This window comes from Carcharhinus amblyrhynchos, chromosome 17, assembly GCF_965287045.1.
Source record: "Carcharhinus amblyrhynchos chromosome 17, sCarAmb.v2.hapA, whole genome shotgun sequence".
In the NCBI taxonomy this organism is placed as follows: domain Eukaryota; kingdom Metazoa; phylum Chordata; class Chondrichthyes; order Carcharhiniformes; family Carcharhinidae; genus Carcharhinus; species Carcharhinus amblyrhynchos.
In genome coordinates, this window is record NC_137340.1 from 10,542,220 (window position 1) to 10,568,749 (window position 26,530).

Sequence of the window (26,530 nt, forward strand, 5' to 3'; positions counted from 1 at the left end):
CATAGAATCCTGCAGTGCAAAAGGAGGCAATTCAGCCCATCAAGTCTGCACCAACCACTATCCCACCCAGGCCCTATCCTCATAACCCCATGCATTTACCCTAGCTAGTCCCCCTGACACTAAGGGCAATTTAGCATGGCCAATCCACCTAATCCACCACATCTTTGGACGCAAGAGTGTTACTTTAATACTGAATGAAAAATAATGATATTAAGAGAAATGATCAAAAACTTAGTAAAAGAGATCAATTTTAATGACCTGTGGAAAGGAGAAGCTAGACATAGAGGGATGCAGAGAGGGTACTCCAGAGCCTAGTACCTTGGTATCTGAAGGCAAGGCAACCACTGAGGGGATGATGAAAATTAGGGATTCACAAAAGGCCAGAATTAGAGAATTGTGGATATCTCCGAGGGGCTGTGGTGATTACAGAGGTATAGAGGGCTGAGGCCATGGAGAGATTTGAAAACCAGGATGAGAATTTTAAAATGGAGGCTTGCCAGAATGGGAAACAATTATTGGTCAGTGGCGACAGAACCAATGCAAGAACTGAAAGTGGTGTAAGTTGGGATATGAGTTTTCTTTATTCTTGCATGGAATGTGATGAGAATCACTGGCAAAGCCAGCGTTTGTTGCCCATCCCTAACCATCCCTGAGTGTAATGCTCGCTAGGCCACTTCCAAGGGCAGTTACAATCACTTTATTGGGGTCCGGAGTCAAGGTAATTCAAACCACGCAAGGATACAGATTTCCTTCCCTAAAGTACGTTACTGATAACCAGCTGCGTTTTCATGAGAATTGATGGTAATTTCACGGTCACCTGGTACTAAGGCGAGCTTTCAGTTGCAGATTTTCATTCACTTGAATTTAAACTGCACCACCTGCCATGGTGGGGTTTGAACCCACGTCCCCAGAGCACCAGGATGTGGACAACAGAGTTGTGGATGTGTTTATGGAGGTCGGAGCTTGGCCAGGGGAGCAATTGAGCCATCATGGACGGAATTCTCCAGCCGCGCTGGACTAAAAGCCGGAAACTCCCACCCGACTGTCTAAGGAGTTTCACACTGTCCGCAACCAGCCCGCCAAAATTCCAGTGGCGGGCGGGATGGGAGAATTCGGGCCCACGTTTCTGTGGGACGGAATTATAGTGAGTGGGGCACCTCCTTGGATCTGTCAGCTATATTAATTAAAGTAATTAAAAAGCCAATTCAGAAATTATTTAAATCTACTTGCTAGCCAGGTAACTTGTCTCCTGCCCTGTCAGCTACTAGGATCACTAGGGTGAGTGCACAATGGGAAGAGCTTCCTCAGTGAAAGTGACAGCTCAAACTGGGAAGACTTTGATCAGTAAAACTGAAGAGTTCCAGCCAGGAACAGGGGCTGCTGTTAATAATAGTTCTTCTTGCAGGAAGAGCTATCACAGCTTTGACAGGCGATTGTCAACTGTTTGGAAGGAACTGGGCCAGCTCTTCGCCAGCTTCAGCTGTACTCCCTTGCTGCTGGCCTTCAGAATAGCAGGGGAGCAGATTACGCACCTCCACCTTGCAATGCCGATGAGGGGAAAGGAAAAAGCCACTCCATTACCAGCTGTTCCAGCAGCAGCACCAGCTGCTTTCTCCTCATCCACATCGCCCTCCAAAAAGTGGAAGTTTTGGACACCAAGATCCAGCCAAGATATGATGAGACCCCGAACACAGAGTCTAAATGAAGAGGATCAATTCACGCTCCAAGCCACAAATAGTCATTTACAGGACTCTGTGCTTTGCAGATAGGAGGAGCACATCCATGCATTACGCCATTTAGAACTAAACAAATCTTGGGGGACAGCCATTCCCTGGTTCATTCCCCATGGCAATGCATTGATCAATCAGAGTTGATCTGCATGGTGAGTTTTGAATAAAAGTTTGGCAATTAACAGGTAATTGTTTCCTGCTGCATTCTCCATAGCAACATCTCTACCGATTGGAGACCACTTGTCAACCAATCTTCACATGCAGTATAAATTGTTGTTTCCCTTTACTGTTGGTTTAGCTTGTATAGTGTCCAGGATGGAAAACTTCGATAGTATACTTCTTTTCAGCAATACTCAAGTTCTGTACTGTCTAAACATCTCAATGATTGTTGCATTTTGAGATACTGGACACAGGCACCAGAACAAAGGAAGAGTAACAGACAGAAGGAACGAGGATGATGAAAGCGCTATTACAAGATTTGGATTCCACAGCAGACAACAAGATTGAAACAGCATAGGTGGAATGCCTGGAGAACAGTTAACAGGTGCTTCAAGTATGACTCAAAATTTCATTATTCAATGAACTACCCAAAGCCGAGAACAGAGTTCTTGAGACCCATGACACAAGGATTTGGAAGCTGAAGATGTAATAATCAGTCTGAAGGTGTTGTACTCATCACACTCTTGTATTAGTCACCGATTCACTTAACTGTGTGGTGTTGGATAATGGTTACACCTCGACAATGTGTGGATGAGAGTGGATAAATGTTATCCAAGTTCACTCAGGAATGAAGATGAAACTAAGGTCAGCGAGCATGAAAGTTCTATTTGTTTTCATTTGGGGATAACAACACATTAAAGTCACTAAAAGCGATATTTTTGCAACTTACCTGTGTTAAGCCACTTTATTCATGGTAATGTGGTTTCTAGTGACATACTTTTACTGTAAACAAGCGTTCCACGAGAAAAGCGCAGGTTAAACTGGACATGGACTATGGTAAGATAATTGTTTTTGGGAAATCAGCATATCTGCAATTTTCAATCTTTTATAAATTCATACATGGGATGAGGATGTCATTGGCTGGGCCAGCATTTATTGCCCATCCCTAGTTACCCTTGAGAAGGTGATTGTGAGCTGCTTTTTTGAACCACTGCAGTGCCTGTGGTGTTGAAAGGCCCACAGTGATGTTAGGAAGGGAATTCCAGGATTTTGACCCAGCGACAGTGAAGGAATGGCAAAACTTGATGTTTGTAACCAAAAGAGAAGTGTGAAGAAAGTATTAATAGCATATTCTGTGTCCACAGACGCTGTCTGTGGAGACAGAATAGAGTCACTGCAGGTTAGGATGATTGGCCGTGCTAAATTTGCCCTTATGTCCCAAGGTAAGAGGGATCAGTGGAGTAAATACATGAGGTTACGGGGTAAGCCTGTGGGTAAGAGTCGGTGCAGATTAGATGGGCCAAATGGACTCCTCCTGCACTTTAGGGATTCTATGATGATTCGATGATTCTATGATTCCGTTGTAAAGCAGGGTTCTGACCCAAAATAATGTTACTGTTCTGGCAGGGACTATCGGTCGAGAAGATTCTGCCCAGTATCTCTAAATGGAGACTTCCTGTCATTGTTATTTCATTATTTCTAGACGTCAACTGTTTGTAATTGTTAAATTCCTGTCAGGCAAAGCAGTGAATATCTGCATTACTTACGCAAAATACCTAATGTACACAACCATCACAATCCAGGTGTCATCGTCAAACAATATTTAAAGAATCATGTATTTCTTTAAGAAGAGTAAGCTGTTCCAATGAAAATCTCTATTTAATCAATAGATCAGAACTTGAGTATTGACCAGTTCCATCTGAATATTACACATATACAATTGTAGCTTATCTAATACAGGGATTCCCAAACAGGGTTCCATACAATCCTGGCTCCACCAGGCTGGGCAGACCAATTCCATCTGAGTTTCTTACTGTTTCCAATTCACCTAATCAGAGGCTGGCTTTTCCAAAATATGTGTGTGTGTGTGTGTGAGTGTGTGTGTGTGGAATGGGATACGTGTATGTGTGTGTGTGTGTGTGTGTGTGTGGGTGGGTGGGTGGAATGGGATACGTGTGTGTGTGTGGAATGGGATACGTGTGTGTGTGTGTGTGTGTGTGTGTAATGGGATACGCGTGCGTGTGTGTGTGTAATGGGATACGCGTGCGTGTGTGTGTGGAATGGGATACGTGTGTGTGTGTGGAATGGGATACGTGTGTGTGTGTGGAATGGGATACGTGTGTGTGTGTGGAATGGGATACGTGTGTGTGTGTGGGGAATGGTATACGTGTGTGTGTGGGGAATGGTATACGTGTGTGGGATGTGTGTGTGGGAGAGAGCGCGCGTGAGAGGGAGGGAATAAATGTGAGAGAGAGAGAAAGGGGATGTGTGTTTGTTTGTACATATATGAGAGAGAGCGAGGATGAGTGTGCATGAGAGAGAGAGGAGAAGTGTGTATGTGAGAGAGAGAGAGAGGGGGAGGATGTGTGTGCATGAGAGAGAGTAAGGAGGAGGGTGTGCGAGAGAGAGAGAGGAGGAGTGCGTGCGTGAGGGAGAGAGAGGAGAGTGTGCGTGAGGGAGAGAGAGGAGAGTGTGCGTGAGGGAGAGAGAGGAGAGTGTGCGTGAGGGAGAGAGAGGAGAGTGTGCGTGAGGGAGAGAGAGGAGAGTGTGCGTGAGGGAGAGAGAGGAGAGTGTGCGTGAGGGAGAGAGAGGAGAGTGTGCGTGAGGGAGAGAGAGGAGAGTGTGCGTGAGGGAGAGAGAGGAGAGTGTGCGTGAGGGAGAGAGAGGAGAGTGTGCGTGAGGGAGAGAGAGGAGAGTGTGCGTGAGGGAGAGAGAGGAGAGTGTGCGTGAGGGAGAGAGAGGAGAGTGTGCGTGAGGGAGAGAGAGGAGAGTGTGCGTGAGGGAGAGAGAGGAGAGTGTGCGTGAGGGAGAGAGAGGAGAGTGTGCGTGAGGGAGAGAGAGGAGAGTGTGCGTGAGGGAGAGAGAGGAGAGTGTGCGTGAGGGAGAGAGAGGAGGAATGTGTGCGAGAGAGAGGGAGGAGTGTGTGCGAGAGAGAGGGAGGAGTGTGTGCGAGAGAGAGGGAGGAGTGTGTGCGAGAGAGAGGGAGGAGTGTGTGCGAGAGAGAGGGAGGGAGGAGTGTGTGCGAGAGAGAGGGAGGGAGGAGTGTGTGCGAGAGAGAGGGAGGAGTGTGTGCGAGAGAGAGGAAGGAGTGTGTGCGAGAGAGAGGAAGGAGTGTGTGCGAGAGAGAGGAAGGAGTGTGTGCGAGAGAGAGGAAGGAGTGTGTGCGAGAGAGAGGGAGGAGTGTGTGCGAGAGAGAGGGAGGAGTGTGTGCGAGAGAGAGGGAGGAGTGTGTGCGAGAGAGAGGGAGGAGTGTGTGCGAGAGAGAGGGAGGGGAGGAGTGTGCGAGAGAGAGGGAGGGGAGGAGTGTGCGAGAGAGAGGGAGGGGAGGAGTGTGCGAGAGAGAGGGAGGGGAGGAGTGTGTGCGAGAGAGAGGGAGGGGAGGAGTGTGTGCGAGAGAGAGGGAGGAGTGTGTGCGAGAGAGAGGGAGGAGTGTGTGCAGGAGAGAGGGAGGAGTGTGTGCAGGAGAGAGGGAGGAGTGTGTGCATGAGAGAGGGAGGGGAGGAGTGTGTGCGTGAGAGAGAGAGAGGCTGACTATGTGAAAGGGAGATGTGTGTCTGTATGAGATGAGATGAGTAAATGTGTGTGAAAGAGGATATGTGAGTGATATTTCAGCTGTACTTTTTCCATTTGAATTGAAGGAGTAGAAACACTCCCCCATTAACAATGACAAAAAGGTAACATCTATGTATGGTTTTTAATAAGATAAATTTTTAATTATAGTAAATATGTCCACAGAAAAAATAGGAAAATATCCATAAGTTAGCTGTTTGTATCCATTACGTGAAAACTCATTCTTCTGTGGTTTGGTTTTTCAACCCAATAAGAATATCTCTCAGGGTTCAGTCAGTACACTTGGGAGGTCAAACCAGTTCCGCGGATGGAAAGGCTCAGGTAACCGTGATCTAATACATTGTTAAACACGTACTTTTGTTTCTAATTTGTTCTCCCTTTTCGTGGATTAATTAAACAATTCCTGTTGCAGCTTTCCTCCTGCTGCTCCTGTCACACTATCAAAATACTGCTCCTCAAACTTGTCTTATCTCTTTTTTTTCCATCATCTCAGGCATCTGACTAAATATCCAGATCAATTTTGCCCATTTCTCTCATCCCTGCTGTCTGATTGAGCTGTCATGCACTAATCTTTAAAGTGTCAGGAATAAGATCACGTATCCAGGTCACTATTTCTCTGCAGATTGCTGAAGCCTTTGGCATCAGCCAGTAATCCCTTGCTGTGCTGCTGTGTAAAAATATATCAGATATTCACTTGATAACATCTGTGATGCAGCAAGTCAATCATCACCAATGATAAGCTTATAAAAAAGGATGAAAGTCTGCACTGAGCCAATAAGAACCCATTACTGTCTGAAACATTCAACCACCATTCCTTTAAAAGTGATTTCCCAGAGGAAGAATAATAAATAAAGTACTGAGTTTTTTTTTCAAGACTTAATTTGATGGAGTAAATAATAGCTTGGGTGAAAAAAAATATAAAATTAAAGTATGAGGGAAAAAAAGAGGAAAGAATCCAGGGGAAGTTTATTAGTATCACAAGTAGGCTTACATTAACACTGCAATGAAGTTACTGTGAAAATCCCCTAGTCGCCACAGTCCGGTGCCTATTTGGGTAAATGGATGGAGAATTTACCATGGCCAATCCACCTTACCGGCATGTCTTTCGGACTGTGGGAGGAAACTGGAGCAGTCAGAGGAAACCCACACAGACACGGAGAGAGCATGCGACTTCGCACTGACAGTGACTCAAGCCGGGAATTGAACCGGGTCCCTGGCGCTGTGAGGCAGCAATGCTTACCACTGTGCCACCGTGCAAATAGAGAGTGGGGTTGATCAGAATTCAATTGGTTTGAAGCTTCAATTCCTATATAATTAATTCACATTCTTAACATTTCTTTCATTTTTTAAAATTCTTTTTACGATTTATATATATGATCACTACTATAGTTATAAAACACTTCTGAATGCATTTGTTCCAGTACCTTAATTGAAAATATATCAAGAACATGCAGCGCACAATGTTCTTTTACCTGCTGCCACAATCTAAACATTTGAAGGATTCTTCTTCCACTACCAAAATCATTTTGGGTAATCAAAATCTCTCAAAATGCCCATTATTTCATTTTCAGGCAGCCCATGCCAGTCAGCAGGACAATTGAAAATGATTTACAGGAGTTGCTCTAAAACTACCAAACTATTTCAGGATAACAGTAAACTATGAAAGAAGGTTTTTCTGAGAGATGTGCAGACGTCAGAGTCAGAATGCCCTCACTGTTCGTCATGCCACTAACTTAGAATAACTAGGATCATTGGAACAGGAAGGGACCATTTAGTACCTCGAGCTTATTCTACCATTTATCTGGCAAGAAAAGATAGGTCTTTATAAACACAAGGCATGTTGGACAAATACACCATTTACTTCGGTGATATCTATAGTCAATCTCCAACATGGGAATTCTGGAAGATCACAACCAAAGTTTCACATGTTATTGCACTGGCATAGTGGCACAATGGTTAGCACTGCTGCGTTACAGCTCCAGGGACCCAGGTTCAATTTTGAACTTGGCTGTGTGGAGTTTGCACTTTCTCCCCATGTCTGATTGGGTTTCCTCCCACAGTCCAAAGATGTCCAGATTAGGTGAACTGGACACACTCAGTTTCCCTTAATGTCCTAAGAAGTGTAGGTTAGATGGATTAGCCATGGTAAATGTATGGAGTTCAGGGGATACGGCCTGTCAGAGAGTTGGTGCAGACTCAATGGGCCTCTTCTGCACTGTAGAGATCCTATGTTTCTATATGTTGACGATAATAATCTCTCGATCACTTTTGTGACTCACCTACTGTCTCCATGTCAGACTGCTTTTCCAACATCCAGGACTGGGCGAGGAGTAATTTCCTCAAACTAAACATTGGGAAGACTGAAGACATTGGATGCGATTTTCTGCTTGTACCCACCCAAGAATGGAAATTCCTGCCTGAGGCCAATGGGCCTTTTAAGCAGTCCATTAAATTTCCAATCCCATCCGCAATGATTCCTGCAGCAGGCGGGACTGGTCAACCTATCCCGTATCTTTGGTCCGTGCCAAAATCTTTGTTCCCTGGCCATTGATTCCATCCTTCCCTTAGCCACTGTCTGTAGTTAAATCAGACCGTTCATGATCTCACTATTTGTTTTGACCACAAGGTGACCTTCTGACCACATGTCCATTCTATCAGCAAGAATATCTTCTTCTACCTCCCTGTTCCATCCCTGCATCCGAAATTACTCTGAAACCTCATCCATATCTTTATTGCCTACAGACTTGACTATTTTAATGTGTCCCTGATTGGCTTCCCATTTTCCATCCTTGTGCTCATTCAAAATTCTGTTTGCCATACATTAATTCACATCAAGTTCATCCATTCTTCCTAACTCACCTCCATCTAATTCTTGAAGCTGACTAACTCTTAGAAATGTTACAGAGAGAATAGGATGATTGTGAGATTCCACCTTTCCTGAAACACTGATAGAGTAAACAATCTATCGTCTGTGTGTGTGGCATTTTCTAGGCTAACGAAAAGAGAAGAAGGTCACAGAGAATTTGGGCGCTGCTGTGTCACATAAATTCTCTTCACTGCCTCTATGGATGAATTCATCATTCTTTTTAACTTTTGCTTCTGCCCTTGTAGAAGAAACAAATGAAAGCATTTTCGGTTTACATAAAGACAGCAAGTGGTTGGCACTGCTACCTCACAGCACCAGGGACCCGGGTTCAATTCTGGCCTTGAGGGACTGTCTGCGTAGAGTTTGCACATTCTCTCTGCATGGGTTTCCTCCGGGCGCTCCCGTTTCCTCCCATAGTCCAAAGATGTGCAGGTTAGGTAGATTGGCCATGCCAAATTGACCCTTAGTATCCCAAGATGTGTAGGTGAGGTGGATTAGTAGGGTAAATGACCAGGTTTATGGTGATGGGATGGGCAAGATGTGCTTTTGGAGAGTCAATGTTGACTCGATGGGTTGAAAAACTTCCTTCAACACTATAGGGATTCTTTGATATAACTTCATCTTTAAATGATTGCATCCTCCTCAAATTCAGTTGCGGTGCTTTAAGGGTCGTTGCAGTGTAAGTCTGCTCCCTCTGCACCATCACCATTTTACCAAAAAATAAGAGAGGGAGGATTCCTGGATCGATATTTTGGAGCAAAGACAATGTTAAGCTCCACGTGCTCTATCTCAACCATTTCAGCATCCGCAGCTATAGAGGTTATATCCTGTCAGCCATTTCAATTCAACTACTTGCTGACAGAAGTTTCCAGTTATTCAATTTCTGCTGTTTGCACAAAAACTGGCTCAGATATTCCAAAACTGAATCCTCCCTTCTTGTAACTTTCACGTCTTTAGTCCTTCTCCCCTGTATTCATCCTAAACAAACATATGGCTTGAAATAGGTCACAGCAGACTATTTAGACCCACCACATTTAATGCACAATCTCCATGAGCTTTGTTTCTTATCCACGCAAACTGTTTCAATTTTTATTCACTATTGTAATCATCCATATCAAATATTTGTTCATAGTTTTTTTTAATCTAAGGATGGTATGTGATACAGTGGTTGGCACTGCTGCCTCATAGCACCAAGGATCCAGATTTGATTCCATGCTTGGGTCACTGTCTGTGGAGTTTGCACATTCTCCCTGTGTTTTCATAGGTTTCCTCCAGATGCTCTGGTTTCCTCCAACACTCCAAAGATACGCAGTTTGGGTTGATTGGTCATTCTAAATTGCCCCTTAGTGTCAGGTGGATTTGTAGAATATTTACATGGAGTTATGGGGATAAGACCTGGGTGGGATTATTGTCAGTGCAAACTCAATGGGCAGCATAGCCTCTTTCTGCACTGTATGGATTCTATGATCCTATATTCCCACACTAATGTCTCAAATTCTGCACCACAAGTGTTTACGCGGGTGGTTAACGCAATCAGTTAAAATTCCAGCGGCTGAAATTCCTCCGTTGTGCTGTATGCCCCTTGTGCTTTGCTTCCAAGGAAGAACCAAAGTGACAGATTTTGTTGGGATTATGCCCCATGGATCGGGGACTGGGAAATCTTGGTGAGGAGCTCAGGGCGGATCTAGAGTAAGTATGGGGAAGTTTTCCAGTACACTTCCTAATAAGGCTTAGCAGTATGCATTCATGGTAAGAGCAGACTCAGCTTCTAATATGGACCATGTGACGACCAGTACTCATTGATGACTGAGTAGGTAATCAATCTCATTTGGGCAGATGCTGCAGATGGTACTAATGACTCACCTTCACAATTTGGGATAGGTGCATTCTGCTCTCATTCTGCAGCAGAGAGGGCTCTCTGGCACATTATCACCTGACTGTTAAGTAGTTACAAACTCATAAGTAGTCCAATTTAAACTTTCTGAGTCATGCAACTGAATTGGAATGTACCTTTGTAATTGTCTGCACATATTCAAAGTGTGTGCCATTATGCATCATTTGCTTTTCTCAAGAACATTAGATGATCAGTCAAAGTAACATTTAATTAGTGAAACAGGATTGCAAAGAGTAACACAGTAATGCAAATGACTCTCATATATTCAGACTGTCCCTTAATTCTCCTTATCAAGCTCTTCACTTTCATAAGTTATATAACAATAATTACTGAGGTAACTTTATTCAAGTAAAAACTAAAGTGTAAATGGAGGGCATCAAAGTCTGAGTCTGTTTTATTTTTTCCACACCTAAAGTTAGATACTTAGTTCATAACTTCAGCTCCATTGTGGGCAATGCACATCTTCTAATCTCCCACAATCTTCATGGAGTTGAGCCAGCTTTTCAAGGAGCTCACGGCCCTGCTGAGGTGTTATGAAACTATTGTCTCGGTGAAAGAACCTTTTGAAAGGTAAGTTCAAAAGGTCATTGCCATGCCCTATTGCCAGCCTATGTCCTTCCACTCACCCCCCAGGTTTCCCTTACATGCCATGCCAACATATGTCACTCCATCCACCCCATGCCCATCATACCCCCATGCCAATCTATTGTACTTCCAATGTATAGGAACCCTACAATACCAGTAGCATGTTTGGAAAAACTTTTAAAAATTAGTTGTTCATTCATAACTTTTAACTTTATCAAAGAAAATAGTTATTACTACAGCTAGAGAAAAGTGTCAATCATCCAGATTTTTAAAGTTTCAATAGCAGAAAGTACAAGTGTTTGACACCTCTTTATCTTATAAAAATCAACATTGTTCAATTGACTGCTTTAGTCACAGAGCGAGAGATGTCAATCAAATAATATTTTATGTTGGGTGCAGCTGTGTCAACATTCTAATGGATGCCTGGGCTCTCAGCCAAGAACACGCACTGAGGCTTTGAGAATGAGAAGAGAGACATTGGTTGACAGGGAGAATATGTGGGGCTATGGGGAGCAGGTGGGTGGCATGTGTTAGCAAGGATGAGACATGGTGATTATGGGTGAAGGCTGTTTCTGATTTATTCTGATTTCTGATTACAACTGGGACACAGTCCTGGAGCACTGAGGTTGGCCTCTTAACTAGCCTGCCTCAACGCCTCCAAAATCTTTGCAGGGACGGTGAAATAGGAATCCTGAAACAGGCACAGCAATCTTGGAAATTTCCTGACATCTGCTACCCATCTCTGGAACGAAAATCCAGCCAATCACTTTGAAAGTTTTGGCCTTATCCATGGTTGCCACTTTGATTTGCTGCTCTCCCAATTCCTAATGCACCACCCAGATTCCTCCTCCTGATAGCCCTACTGTGATCAGATCTAGGCAGTTTGCATTGTCTTCAATTCAAACTTATCCTTCACCAGGCCTCAGAGGAATGATAGCCCTGAGGTTTCCCCTGTCACTCGATTGTTTCCCTCCAAGTTTGAGCAAAACCAAGTCACTGCTTCCCAATTTTTCATAACTTCTATTTTACATTTTTCAACCCCAGCCGTAATGCTTCAACTTTCTAACAGAAGAGAGGAGAAAAAGACAGAATGTTTGGGAAAAAAAGGAGTCTAAATATTCAGATACCTTTATTGTTTATATAATTAAATTTTTACATGAAATATTACCTGTTGTAACTTCTAAACTTTACCAGACCAGTGTGATATTGATCTGGTTCCCAGCGCTAAAACACCCACAATAAATGCAGCAGAATGCCTAATCTCTGGCCAGAAATAATCTTTAGCAAATGTCAAATTGATGTACATTGCATGTCAAAGCAATCAGCGGGCAAGATTCTCTGGCCTCCCCTCAGCACTTTTCTTGGCAGAGTGAGGTAGTGTGCCTTCACTGCTGGTACGATTGTCCAGTCCCGCCACCGTCAAGAACATAAGAAATAGGAGCAGGAGTAGGCCATCTAGCCCTTCGAGCCTGCCCCGCCATTCAATAAGATCATGGCTGATCTGTCGTGGCTCAGCTCCACATTCCCGCCCTCTCCCCATAACTCTTAATCCCCTCGCTTATCAAAAACCCATCAACCCGCGTCTTAAAAATATTTAGCGAGGTAGCCTCCACCACTTCAACGGGCAGAGAATTCCAGAGATTCACCACCCTTTGAGTGAAGAAGTTCCTCCTCAACTCCGTTCTAAACCGCCCCCCCTTTACCTTGAGGCTGTGCCCCCTAGTCCTACTGTCCTTTCTGAGCAGGAAGAGTCTCTCCACCTCTATCCTATCCATCCCATTCAATTCCCATTGAAGCCACCCTAGGTTGCTGGGAAACCTGCAACAGAAATTGTGCTGCCAGTGAAACCAGAGAATCCTCTCAAAGTAACAGTTAGGTTCTCTGGCCTCCCCTCAGGGTTTTTCTCAATGGCGAGGTCTTCAGGTCCTGCCGCTGTCGATTGGAATTCTAGTCAAAGTCACACCATGCAGCCGGGAAGCCCATGGCAAAGCATGAACCCAGTAAGAAGTCTCAAACACCAAGTTTAAGTCCAACCAGTTTATTTGATAGTAATTCCACAAGTTTTCGGAAACGCTGTTCCTTCATCAGGTGTGTGGAAGGTTCTGATCAGAGAATGGCACATAGAGGCACACACAGTTTACAGGTTACTGATTAGAAAGCAAGCCTTTGCAGCTAACCTGCTATTCAAGTCTTAAAGATGCAGACAATGTGAGTGGAGATAGCATTAGCATAGGTTAAAGAGATGTGTATTGTCTCCAGACAGGACAGTAAGTGAGATTTTACAAGCCCAGGAAAGTTATGGGGGCGACATGAACCCCAGACCCCGGTTGAGGCCGTCCTCATGTGCAGAACTTGGCTATCAGTCTCTGCTCAGCAACTCTGCGCTGTTGTGTGTTGTGAAGGCCGCCTTGGAGAACGCTTCCCTGAAGATCAAAGACCGAATGCTCATGACCGCTGAAGTGTTCACCAACAGGGAGGGAACAGTCTTGCCTGGTGATTGTTGAGTGATGTTCATTCATCCGTTGTCGTAGCGTCTGCATGGTCTCCCCAGTGTACCATGCTTCGGGACATCCTTTCCTGCAGCGTGTTAGGTAGACAATGTTGGCCGAGTTGCGACAGTATGTACCGTGTACCTGGCGGATGGTGTTCTCACGTGAGATGATGTCATCCACGTCGATGATTCGGCATTGGCATCTCTACATCAAGATGTGAACCACCAGTGGGATCAGAGAATCCCACCGACGTGATCGACTGGAGAACTCTGGCCTTGTGTATCAAATCCTAAAGATAAATCACGTGAGCTGTACTTTTTTAACCAATGCAGAAGGTTGTTTTTTGCCTTTTAGCAGTGAAGGGTTAAAATTTGATTGACTGGTTAAACAGCAGAGTGCAACAATTAAAGCATCCTTCAAGTTTTGTGCATTGGTTAGCATAATAAAATTATCTGCTGTAGCCTTGCAAAAGAATTAAGTGCATCACTGTTCTGAGATGCCAGATGCAAGATAATATTAAGTAGCCTTTTTGTAAACCTCAAATTATCCCCCTTGATAAATCTACATATTAATTCCTCATTACTTTCACATCAGAGGACAATTGGAGTAATTTGCTTTTGATCATCATACGCTGGCACTGAATTCTAATTTTTAGCCTATGCAGATTGTGACTTTATTCAGTACAATAAATCATCAATCATGCTTCTCTATTCCTCCCCTGTGTGCCCAAATGTTTTTTTCCTGAAATACTGTGCACCTTTTTTTGTTGTTTCTGTTTCCCTTTTAAATGTAAATCACACAAGCTAATTGCGAAACATAATTTGAGTTGTTGCAATTTATAATTTCCCAAGATGTTGTGTTGTTTTTATTTGGTGGAAAGCATTGTACACAACACTGTTCACAAGCTTCCAGTACTAAGATATTCAGTGTAATGTGAGATTGTTCTGAGAAAGCACAGAGGATTATTGCACTTCTAAATCAGGACTTTTCACTCGTATGGATAGACTAAATCATACTCCCCATACGTTTCTTTGTCATGGTTACCCATTTGAGAGTCCTTTTAATATTTTTCTGGATAGAAGGTTGCATTGTACCACTTGGTAATGTTCCCTATAAAAGAAGTACAATGCCAAAAATACAAATGAGTCTGGGGTGTATAGGAATTCAGGACAAACTAAAGAGCAGCTTTTACTCAGCCATAACTTTTCTAAGAATTCGTATCAGCTCTGGGTATCTTGTGGCGCAGTCGAAGGCATTCCTACCTCTGGAACAGAGCTCTAGATTCAAGTCCCACTCCACGATGGTGAATGAAGGTACATCCATGAAGTAGCCAAACGTGTTGATTATCCAACTGCAAATCGCCCATGGCAGGCAGTAAGAGTGGGAAGGTCTCCTGCTCAGCCAAAACCTGCAGAAGGCTCATGACAAACCACTACAGCACTTTGGCAAGCCTGACAATGGACACTGCAGCTCACGATTGCCATTAGGGCATGGATCCTGAAGAGAGAGAGAGACAATACTGGCTCCTCATAAGATAATATAATAATTCTCTTAAATTAGGTTTTTCTAGTAAAATGTTTAAATAGTATTTAACTTTACAGTTGTAAGATAAGTCCAGATTTTAATCATTTTTTAAAAAAATTATGATGGCTGCCAGGCATATTGGTCACGTCGCTCCAGGGTGGCAGAGCTGTTTATGTCAATTGCATGCTAATGCAATCTACCACACTATCCTCTGAGCTAGAATGAGGCACAAATGATTACTATAACAATGTGAAAGCTTCACTTTTATATTAGTGATGTTAAAGGTTGAACTGCAACTTTAATGCTATTAGTTAATAACCACAGCACATTAGTATCTTTTTAATGGTTTCAACTTAAATTTTGATGACATTTTAAAACATGTTATCTCTATGCAATTCTTTGCAGGAGGGGCTATGGACAACAGGAGGTAAGAATCTCCTGTATATTTTTGCTGATGGTTCATCTTCTTGTATGTCTTATTACTTCAGATAACTGATGTTTAAAACTCATCTGAAGAAAATCCAATATTTACCTCTTTTACCACCTCCTCCTCTTTGTTCTTTTTTTCCCTTACATCTCTTTGCCAGCAACAGCAATTACTGAGGCCCTCACTTCTCAGACCTGAGGTACAATAGTCTGTCTTTGTGTTAATAATTAATCAAAAACTTCCCACGAGTTAACAGATATACATATCTGCGTTCAGAATATCCACGCTTCCAATTATTTGTCTGTTTCTTGATTTGCATTTCTGGTGACTGATAACAAAAGATTAATTCGGTCACACATGAACACAAATACTCATTATGGTCCTTATCTGAATGACAGGAACTCTCCATGGAATCGGGCATTGATCCTGGTCAGGACTACTATGCACAGGATTACTACAATTATGAGCCTGGGTAAGCTCTTCTGTGTGAAGCTTTTAGAAATTTTTAACAGCCTATCGAGTTTATCTTCTCAAAACCCTACCAAGAGAGATTAGGAGGAGAACATCTGAGGCTCTGAATGTATAATGTGTATAGGTTAAGGCTCTACAGATCATAACTGATTGTTTTAAATTGAGCCATCCTTTTTTTTAATTGTCTTGCAATGGAAGCTTTCACTCAGCGACCATGCCCAGGAGAAACACAGTGGAGGATTCACTAACTTCTCATTTCTCACCTGAGTTTGGTAGGCTCTTTGGGCAGCCATTTTGACTGCCATATTCAATTTTCAGGCTGGTCTTTTAAAATGGGCGCCCGTCACCTCTTTTGAAAGTTAACATTAACACTTGGTGTCCTGTGATTGTTTTGTTTAATCACACATTCAGAACAGAATGGGTCGACAGCCTCCATTAGAAAGCCATTAATTGCAAAACTGTGATATTTTTCACACATGTGTAGACATACAATATGGTAAGACCTCAACTTATCAGTAAAATACGTTAGGGCCTGACACTGGGGTAGTGGGAATTTCTACTTCAAGGCAGGCAGCTGGAGTGCAGTAGAAAAGGGCAGAGCTATTGGAACTTAGCCCAGAACAGGTATAATTTTGCATGCAGACATGGGGAGAATGTGCAAATTCCACACAGACAGTGACCCAAGCCCAAAATTGAACCCAGGTTCCTGGTGCTGTGAGGCAGCAGTGCCACATGCCACCTATAGATTTTTTTTAAAAAACTATAAACAAAAGTTTTATATGGATGCAAGAATGATGTATCCTCTGGCTTGGGGAGGGGTGTGGGAGATGGGGGGGAGGGCAGCATCTAGAATATGGGGTGACATTCTCAAGAAAAAGGCCATTTAGTGCTGAGATGGGGAGAAATCTCTTCACTCAGAGGGTGGTGAACCTGTGGAATTCTCTACAGAAGGCGAAAGGATGTGAAGACCAAATCACTGAATATATTTAAGAAGGAAATGCACAGATAGATTGACGATGTCAAGGGTTATGGGGAGGGTGTGGAAATATGGCGTTGAGTTTGAGATTGAGTTATGGTCATATTGAATAGTGGAGCAGGCTCAAAGTGTCAAATGACCTACTCCTGCTCCCATTTTCCATGCTTCTCTTTCTGTGCACCAACCTAATGGCACAGGCTGGAAATGTTTTCAGATCTAGGCCTCATATGGATGTTATTAACAAAATGCTCCATTGTAGTTTGGCACGTCTGGATTTTTTGTGCTGCTTGTGCATCCCTCTAAATAATGTAAATGTTAAAATATACCTCTGAGACTCTAAGTTCACTTCTTACTGGCAACACCCCCGCCCCCCCCCAACAACTCCTCCGAATCCATTGAACCACTCCCACCCTGTCACCCTGACTTGTCCCTCACCAGCGCTCAGCTCTCTGGCAGCACTCCCGGCTCCTCCCACCCCGATGCCATACCCACTGGCCACTCCCAAGCCTCTACCTCCTCCAGCAAAACCAGACTTCTCTCCACCCTGGCTCCTCAGTACCGATGCTGGCAGAATCAAAACCAGTTGATGGAAGGGAAAAAGTCCGCCCATCAAATGCTGTTTCTGGCATCAGCAGAAGTAAGGAGCTGGGGTGGAAAAGAGTCAGGTGTAAGGGACGGGGGTTGGGGAAGGTGTGTTGGATATGCAGGGGAGGTAGAGGCACAGGACTCAGGGTACTGGATATGTCGGGAGGGAGAGGAGAGCCGGCAGGATCACTGGAGGAAGTGCTGAAGTGAAGCTGAAGTTAAGACGTACATACAACTACACTGCCAGCCTTAAATAAAAGTTCTAAAGAGTCAAGAAACACTTAGCTGTCAAAGAAGTGATCACAAGCCTCAAGGAGTGTGTCTTCAGCTTGTGCCATCTAAAGTGGGTGTGATTTTGCTGGTCAATGTGCCATGCTGCTAGACTCCTCCATCTACTTTGCCATTAGATCCATGCTGCAACTTAGAGAGCAAGTTCCCTCTGTAGCCGACACCATGTACCTGTTCGTGCATTCAGCAATGAATGCCTCTGCTTTGTCACCCACCAGATGATCCAGACACATCTGCAGTCTACACTGGACCATCTAACAGATACTGCCTTCTGGCAAAGTGGGTGATACTAGTGATAGATTGGGGAGATGGAGGGGGTGGGGTTGGGAATGGTGGGATATGTCCCATGCTTGGTCACTGAAACAGGCAGGAAAGCTCTCCCTATCCATAGAAAAAAAAATTTGTTTTGTGTTGGAAATGTATCTTTTCCTGAGCAGCCTGCCCAATGACTGTGACAAGCATACGAGACATGCAATGGTTTAGAATCATTTTAAAATTCAAATCAGGGCCCTAAAATTGCCCCTGAACTTCCACTAACACACTTGAGCAACCTCCTAGCTAATTTGGGTAAAGTTATCGGACCTTGATTTCAAGGCCTGTGTGAAAGTTTAACCAGGGGGCAAATGGGCGTCGAAAGCGTGTCCATCTGTTCCCTCTCCAATGGTCGACCATTTCTCAAGCAAAGATAGGACATTAGGAGGCTGAGAATCTCCGTATCCCCCTTGATATGATCAGATCTCTCACTGGCAAGCTGTCAATATTCGGTAACCAGTCTTTGCAAATTCAAGGTGGATAGCCATCTACACCCGCCAACGAGTGCATGGTCCACCTAACACGATGTGACAGGATGCTCTCCGCATGTGCATGCCTCAGTCTTTTTTCTTTCATTTCTATTGCAACCCAACATTGTATTTCTCCTCTGTTATGGGGTTTCAAGGTAACCAAAGCAGCGCAAACAGGATTCAATAATCATCCATGCATTCAGGCACAAAATGTTTGTGTTCTCAACAATGTTTGTGTTACCATTGATGGAATGGTAAGCCCCCAAGCCCGCATTGTATCTGTCACCCCATCATAAAGGTGCCATTTACATTGACTTCATCTTAGTGCAGCTAACCTGCATTTGTAAGTGAAGAAAGATAAAATTGCAAGGGTGAAGAAATAATTACGCTCCGCGGAGTAATGAGCTAATCATGTACTGGGTTATCAGTAATGATTGATATATGGAAGCGATTTCACTCCAAGTCTGCAATTACCTACTCACAAATAGAATGGTGTCACGTGAGCAACAGGTACAATGTTGTCCTAACCTTCAGGAGATTTAGATTTTAAGCCTACTCAGACCTTCACTTAAAAAAGGTCCGAAAATGTAGGAAACGGCGATAGCATCAGTTTGCTTCGAATGCAGCTATCTGCTACAGGGATATTCACTTTTCTGTCTGCAATATGCTGTAAGAACACAGAGATCAATACCCTGACATCAAGGCAACCAGATGAATTCTTAACCTTTACCTCTGTTCCTCATCAAGAACTGTTTGGAGTTTACCACCCAGTGTATGCATAAGAGTTAATGATATCTAAACTTGGCCCACCAAGCAGCTTCACGTCGTCAAACAGTTTGAATTATATTGGAATTAAAAGCAGTTCAGTACACCACAGTAATTCAGCGGTAACTGCAGTCTGGTAATAAATTTACCATTGATGTTAATGCCTGAGATTGATGTTGACTGGTCAGATTAATTCACTATTAGGCTCCTTATAAAGCTGAGAAGGCTAACAGCATCTGATAACAATTTCATTGAATGGAACAAAGTCTACGGGGTAGAAATTGCATTCGAGCCATGGTACCAAATGGATGATATCGTTCTGTCACCTGCTATGACTGATATCCAATTCCATTGACTGTGGTGGAACTGGACATCCGATACTGTGCTTACCAGGTTGTGGATCCGTTATCACCAATTTTCTGCCACTGTGCGAGATTAAATTTCCACCCTAATTTCCATCCAGTTAGCAATGATTCCAGATGTTGCATGACCTTGCCCTTCCAAACCGGTATGAACAAATCAATTGTCCTTTCTGATGGTGTAGATGTTCTTTGCAGCATTCTATATAAATAAACACATTTAATTGTTGTTCCTGGGACCCAAACTAGGTCCAGCTAAAATTAAAAACTGGTACTTGGACATCATTATTAATGCTATGATTAATTTGATTCAACTTAATTAGAGAGGTAAAGTTTTAACAGCACAACATAAATGAAGTAAAAACTAACAGTCGATGTCTTCTAAATTGTAACACTTAAGCCGTGATTTAAAAAAATCTGGAGCTTTGTCCTGACAAAAATGAGACTGGGAAAATAGTTGAATTTGCCTTTGATTTATTCAGCCAGTCTGATTTGTCAGAGTTTTTTAAGAGCATGTCAGTTATTGTTTGAATTGAATATGCTTCAAAGGCAAACCACTGAGCGATGACTCTGAATAATTAAACCATTTAAATGAGGTTTTTGCTTTTGTCATGTTATTTATCACTATTCCTGTATAATATAGTGTAGCTAGCTATTCTTGTTATACATGAAAACTAGCAGTTATTTAAAAATGATCCATCTTATCTAAGGTTACATGATGTTTAATAACTGTTGTTTCCACTTGTTTTATTTTCTAACATCTTTATCATGGAACCATATATCTCATAGATAGCGGACAGATGTTGTTGGATCCTACTTCAAATATGCTTTGCATTGTATGTTTAAAAGTTGTGCAAAATTGCAGATTAGATGATGTGATCTATAATTGGTGGAAGTTTACTTCTTAAGCAATAAGAAACTACACATAACTTCTGCTGTAACTTCTGCAAAAAGTCAGATTTACAGTTCAGTTCCAGCCTTGGGTGACTGTGTGGAGTTTGTACATTCTCCCTGTGTCTGCGGAGCCCCTGGGTGCTCCAGTTTCCTCCCATACTCCAAAGGTGTGTGGGTTAGGTTAATTGGCCATGCTAATCAGATTAGAAGTGATCTATAATTGGTGGAAGTTTACTTCTTAAGCAATAAGACACCACACTGCTTTTGCTATGACTTCCGCAAGAAGTCAGATTTACAGCAAAATAGCACGGCACAGTGGCACAACGGTTAGCGCTGCTGCCTCACAGCACCAGGGACCTGGGTTCGATACCCAACTTGGGTCACTGTGTGGAGGCTGCACGTTCTCCCCATGTCTGCTTGAGTTTGCTCCGGATGCTCCGATTTTCTCCCACTGTCAGAAAGACGTGCTGGTTAGGTAAATTGGTCAAGCTAAATTCTTCCTCAGTGTACCCGAAAAAGTGCCGGAATGTGGTAACCAGGGGATTTTCACAGTAACATCATTGCAGTGTTACTGTAAGCCTATTTGTGACACTAATAAATCAGCTCTGAACTTTAAAATCTGCTCTAAACCCTAAGTAAGCAGTAACATTCGATTGCATCTACCATCTTTTGCTGATCAGTCTGACAAAAACTGAGAGTTTAAGTACCTTTAGAATCTGTTTTTTTTTTGCCTGAAATAAGAAAATATGACGCATCAACTTCTAATGTCAATTCTAGGTATGAAGTGCCACAGTATGGAAGTCGGCGTAGATTAATCTCCCCATCCGGAATGTATGATGACTATGGAGAGGTGGTGATGGAAGATGATGGTGGCTATTATTACAGTCCACAGGGATCAAATGCAGATGCAGAGGTAGTTATATACAGAAATCTTTTTTTCATTTCAGTTTTTATACATGGCTTTTTACGGATGAGCAATATTTTAAATTGAGAAACATCTACGATTTAGTAAGAAGTGCCAACATTAATTCAAAACAGGCACACTGTGTTTTATGTTGGTACACTAAAATCTTCATAGGAGATGAAATGCTGGTGTTTTCCATATTTTTTTAATGTATGTATTCACTCTGCTTTGTTGAGATGTATTAAATTAGAACGTGATTTTAATCAGCATGTCAATCAATACACAATATCTGAAACATCATTTACTTATTTTACTTTCTCATAATGATGGATAAAATAAGAATAAAAGAAGCAGATAAACCCCCTTCAGCCTTTCCACCAATCTCTAGGTTCTAGTGGTTATGGGACAGGGCTAACAATCCAGGAGATTGTGAATGCAGATCCCACTGGGGAAAGTTGCGGAACAGAATTAAATAAGGCTTGTAATCTGCAGAAATGTTTGTAGAAGTTGTTCAACTGTTGTAAAATATTAACTGGTTCACTAATTGGTATTTAGAAAAGGAAAGTACACTTGCTTGTTAAGGGAAAAGCCAGCAAATAGTTCTAGTTCCTAAATTATTATAGAATAGAATCCCTACAGTGCAGAAGGAGGTCATTCAGCCCATCAAGCCTGCACCAACAACAATTCATCCAGGCCCCATCCACATAACCCCATGTATTTACCCTGCTAATCCCCCTGAGTCTAAGGGGCAATTTAGCATGGCCAATTAACCTAACTGGCACACCTTTGGAGTATGGGAGGAAACTGGAGTGCCACGAGGCTCTGCAGACACAGGGAGAATGTACAAACTCCACATGGTCACCCAAGACCGGAATTGAACCTGGGTCCCTGGCGCTGTGAGGCAGCAGTGCTGACCACTGTGCCTCTGTGCCACCCGATAACTTCCAACTTCTTGAACTGCTGCCGTCCATCTGGTGCAGGCACATCCACGTTGCTATGAGGGACTGAGGTACAACCCAAGCAACAATGAAGGAATGGCAATATAATTGCAAGTCAGGATGCTATGTGGTTTGATGGGGAGCTTGCAGGTGCTGGTATTTCCATCCACCTGCTTCCCTGTCCCTTTTGGATGGTAGAGTTTGTGGTTTGGGAAGGTGCTACTGAAAGAGCCTTGGTGATTTGTTGCAATGCACCTTATAAATGGTACACATTGCAGACACTGCATACCACAGGTGGCGGAAGTGGATGTTTAAAGTGATAGGGTGCTAATCCAGGTGGTTGCTTTGTCCTTGATGGTGTCTAGCTTCTTGAATGTTTTTAGATCTGCATCAAACCAGTGGAGTGTATTCTATCACACTCCTGGCTTGTGCTTTGCAGATGGTGGGCAGGATTTGGAGAGTCAGGAAATGAGCTATTCCGGTAATTGAAAAGATGTAACGGTCCTGGTCAACAAGTGACTCTAGTCTCATACAATATCCTTGACTCATAATATTCTCAGAACAAATTGTCAGAGTATTCCCCATTTTTTCCAGATTCCACAAAATAATTTTGAACATTTTAGATATCTTTCCAGTGGAACTGGCCAGGAAAGACATGCCAAAGACTCTGACCAGTTCCATCCTAAAATAGCAATCAAGTATCTATGTATATCATTGGGTCCTGCAGATAAATAAGGCCATATCATCCAGAAAGGGTAAATACTTCAGCCGTTCATCCGTATGCTCCCATTGTCTTCAACTGCCTGAATTGGGGCAATAACCCTATCAACCCGATTTTGAGATATTACCATCAAATTTCCAAAACTTAAAATCAACTCTGTTAACTACTTTACATTCTAATAGGACAAGACAGGGTAGATGCAGGAAGAATGTTTCTGATAGCAGGGGAGTCCAGAACTAGGCATCACAGTCTAAGGATATGGAGTAGACCATTTAGGACAGAGATGAGAAGTTTCTTCACCCAGAGAGTGGTGAGCCTGTGGAATTCACTACCACAGAAAGTGGTTGAGGCCAAAATATTGCTTGTTTTCAAGAATGAGCTAGATATAGTTCTTGGGGTTAAAGGGATCAGGGATATGGGAGGATAAAGGGAACACGTTACTGAGTTGAATGATCAGCCATGATTATAGTGAATGGCAAAGCAGGTTCAAAGGGCTGAATTGCCTACTCTTGCTGCTATTTTCCATGTTTCTATTTCCAATTCCCTGTTGGGGTGACACGGTGGCACACAGGTTAACACTGCTGCCTCACAGCACCCAGGACCCAGATTTGATTCCAGCCTTGGGTAACTGTCTATGTGGAGTTTGCACATTCTCCCTGTGTCTGTGTGGGTTTCCTACGGGGACTCTGGTTTCCTCCCACAGTCAAAGATGTACAGGTTAGGTGGATTGACCGTGCTAAATTGTCCCTTTGTGCCCTAAGATATGTAGGTTCGGTAGATTGGCCATGCTAAATTGCCTCATTGTGTCCCAAGATGTGTTGGTTATGGGGATTAGAGGGATAAATGTGTGGAGTTACAGCTATAGGTAAGGTGCTCTTTTGGAGAATTGATGTAGACTCGATGGGCTGAATGGTCTCCTCTGCACTGTAGGGATTCTATGATTCAATGCATAAGTTACCATATAAATTATAAAGACCAGTTCTAAAACTTGGGCCAGAATTCTCCAGCCATTCACACCCCGTCAGTGCTGTTAGAGAGGACCGAGAATCTGGTGCACAGCTAAATCTCTGTTCACTGACAGCCAGAGAATCCTACCCTTGGACTACAATCTGTGCAAGCATTTTTGGATGTATTTTTACACTGTGAATATTAAAACATGACAGAATTTTTGTTGGTTGAATGATCGCAAGTTTAATTACAAATCTCAGCTCCACCATGAACTAACCCAAACCAAGAGCTTTATGAAAGGCCGTCTTGGAGGAAAAAGTAATTGGACATTTGAACTATGCTATGTTCTACTTTCATGATTTCACTACCCTTACCTTTTAGAGCTCAATTTATCTTTAAATAGTTTGACTATGAACAGCCCCTCAATATTAATTCCAAAGTTCAAATCCTCTCAAAGAAACATATCATAACAAAAGCACTTTATTTGGGTGAATGACCCCAACAGTCTGTTGGAAACACTCTAGAAATCAGACGCATGTTTTAGCACCATTCATCCAGTTTTTCTTCAACACTATATTTTCTTTATCCAATATTTCCTGCAATAAGCACATTACTTCACAATTTAATTTCTTCCCTTAGTTTCTACATCTCAAGCTCTGTTAAATTTTGGATCATTTTTTTTTCTCTTCATAAAAGGCAGACATTTTGATCCCAGCAAATCGAGCGAAGTCTGACTCAGGACCCCAAAGAACAATATGTTAGCAAGCTCTACTGCACAGTTCTCAAGGCCTCCATCTTTCCTCTTGTGGTCTGATCACTGAGCACGTACAGAATATTTCTAAATTCTTTGACACGTTGAAGGAATTGAGCGTAGTCGACCTTCAGTGTAATCTGTGCTTTGTGTCAACAAATCATATCATGAAGCTTTATTTCCTCTATCTTTAAGAAGACCAGCATTAGGTTTGAGAAAGATAGGCACTGCCTCACTGTCACAGCAAACATTTATCCCTCAACCAACATCAAACAAGACAGATGTTCCATTGTTAGGTCTTATGTGCAATTTGACTGCCCTATTATCCTACATTACAATAGCAACATTCAAGAATAATTCATTGGTTGGAAAGTGCATTGCAAAATACTGAGAATATGAAAGATGCTATACCAGTATCTATTTGTTCTGTGACTAATGGAGTGGAGTGCCATGCATATAACTGAAGTGCTTTGTTTGTTTGTCCATGATAATTCTGCCTATATTGCTTAATATCAGTTCCATTTTCATACTTTCAGGGAATACATCAAAGCAAAGGTCCTGTTAGGAAAAGCACACAAGAAGCAGGAGATCAGGCTGAAGCAGGGACATCAAGGGGTGATGCATTAGGTCCAAGTGGGGCTGTGGGGGAAACAGCAGCAGGAAAGATTCAGGGTGCAGAAGGAAAGAAGAAGCTGAAGACTGTAGTGCAGATTAGTAAGTTATCAACAGATACTAGCAAACGAGAATCAGGCAGCGAGCAGCTTGCAGAGCCCTCCATCTCCTATCACTCTCGATGGAAGAAAGCAAAAATATTTCCAATGATACTTCAGAAAGTAAAGGTTGGAAGCAAGGATTCTAATTACGCTAAGCTTGTTTCTGCACGCCATGTAGAAAGCAGAGATAGTGTGATAAGTGGTGACTCAGGAAGTGTGGTTATTGATGGAAATTACTTCCAGAAGTCAACAGCGGATGAGCCAGCAGACAAAAAGAAAACAGGCAAAATGTCGAAGGGTATCAAAATCTCGAAACAACCAGGGCCCAGGCGTAAATCACAAAGCTCTGTCAGTGAGGCTGGAAGTGAACAAGAAGATGGATCTGAAACTCATACAAGTAGTGGATCTGAAAAGAAAGAAAAAAAATCAAAAGTCTCAATTAGCGTCACGGCAGAGAGTGATGAGGAAAAGAGCAGTGCGTCGGAGGAAGACAGTGATGACCTTCAGAAGGAAAGTCATTCTTCCAAAAGGTCAAGTGATGACTTGTCAGTGAGTAGTGTTGAACAATCAGAAACGGAAGATAAAGACTATCTTAGGGTGACACTAGATCAAGACGAAACAAATGAAAGTACAGTGGATTCAGATGAAGAAAAAGATGATGAGTCAGATGCAACAGAAGACGGCACAAAATCTGAGCCAGAGGACGAGGAATCAGAGGAAGATAAAGAGGATGAATCTGAATCTGATGAAGAATCCAGAAGTGAAAGCTCTGAAAAGTCTAGTTCCAGAAGTGGACAGACTTCACAAAGCAGATTATCTGGCACTGAGGGTCAAGATTCAGTATCAAGTAGATCATCCAAAATTGAATCCACATCACGTAGTTTTGATGAACTATCTGAGGAATCTGATGAAGATGCTGCCACCAGCACAGTAACAGGGGCAACAAGTTTCAGAACTGAGTCCCAGGGAAGCATGTTAAGCAGGGATACATCAGTAGCAACAGAGAGTAGCTTGATGTCATATAGTGAGACTAGTCAGAAAACAACAGATGTAAGTAGTTACAGAGAAAGGTCAAGTTTGTCAACTCAACAAAGTGGAAGCAGCAGAGGAACATCTGCCACAAGAAGTAGCAAAAGTAGTTCACGTGGAATGTTTTCAGCGAGAGGAACCAGTGTAAGTACCTCAGTA

The 26,530-nt window shown here is 42.8% G+C and overlaps 1 protein-coding gene across 2 annotated transcripts in view; it reads left to right on the forward strand.

Annotated features, from left to right (window-relative positions):
- The window catches only part of pcdh15b (protocadherin-related 15b), a 1,349,261-nt gene that overhangs the window by 1,315,773 nt on the left and 6,958 nt on the right, over nt 1-26,530 (forward strand). Inside the window, exons 34-37 of one of the 2 annotated variants that reach the window (XM_080205466.1) lie at nt 15,226-15,247; nt 15,408-15,446; nt 15,646-15,719; nt 21,145-21,280. In XM_080205466.1, the coding sequence (XP_080061592.1) occupies nt 15,226-15,247; nt 15,408-15,446; nt 15,646-15,719; nt 21,145-21,280 (271 nt within the window). The remainder of the gene's footprint in view (nt 1-15,225; nt 15,248-15,407; nt 15,447-15,645; nt 15,720-21,144; nt 21,281-26,530) is intronic. The other variant, XM_080205467.1, reaches the window with a different exon arrangement.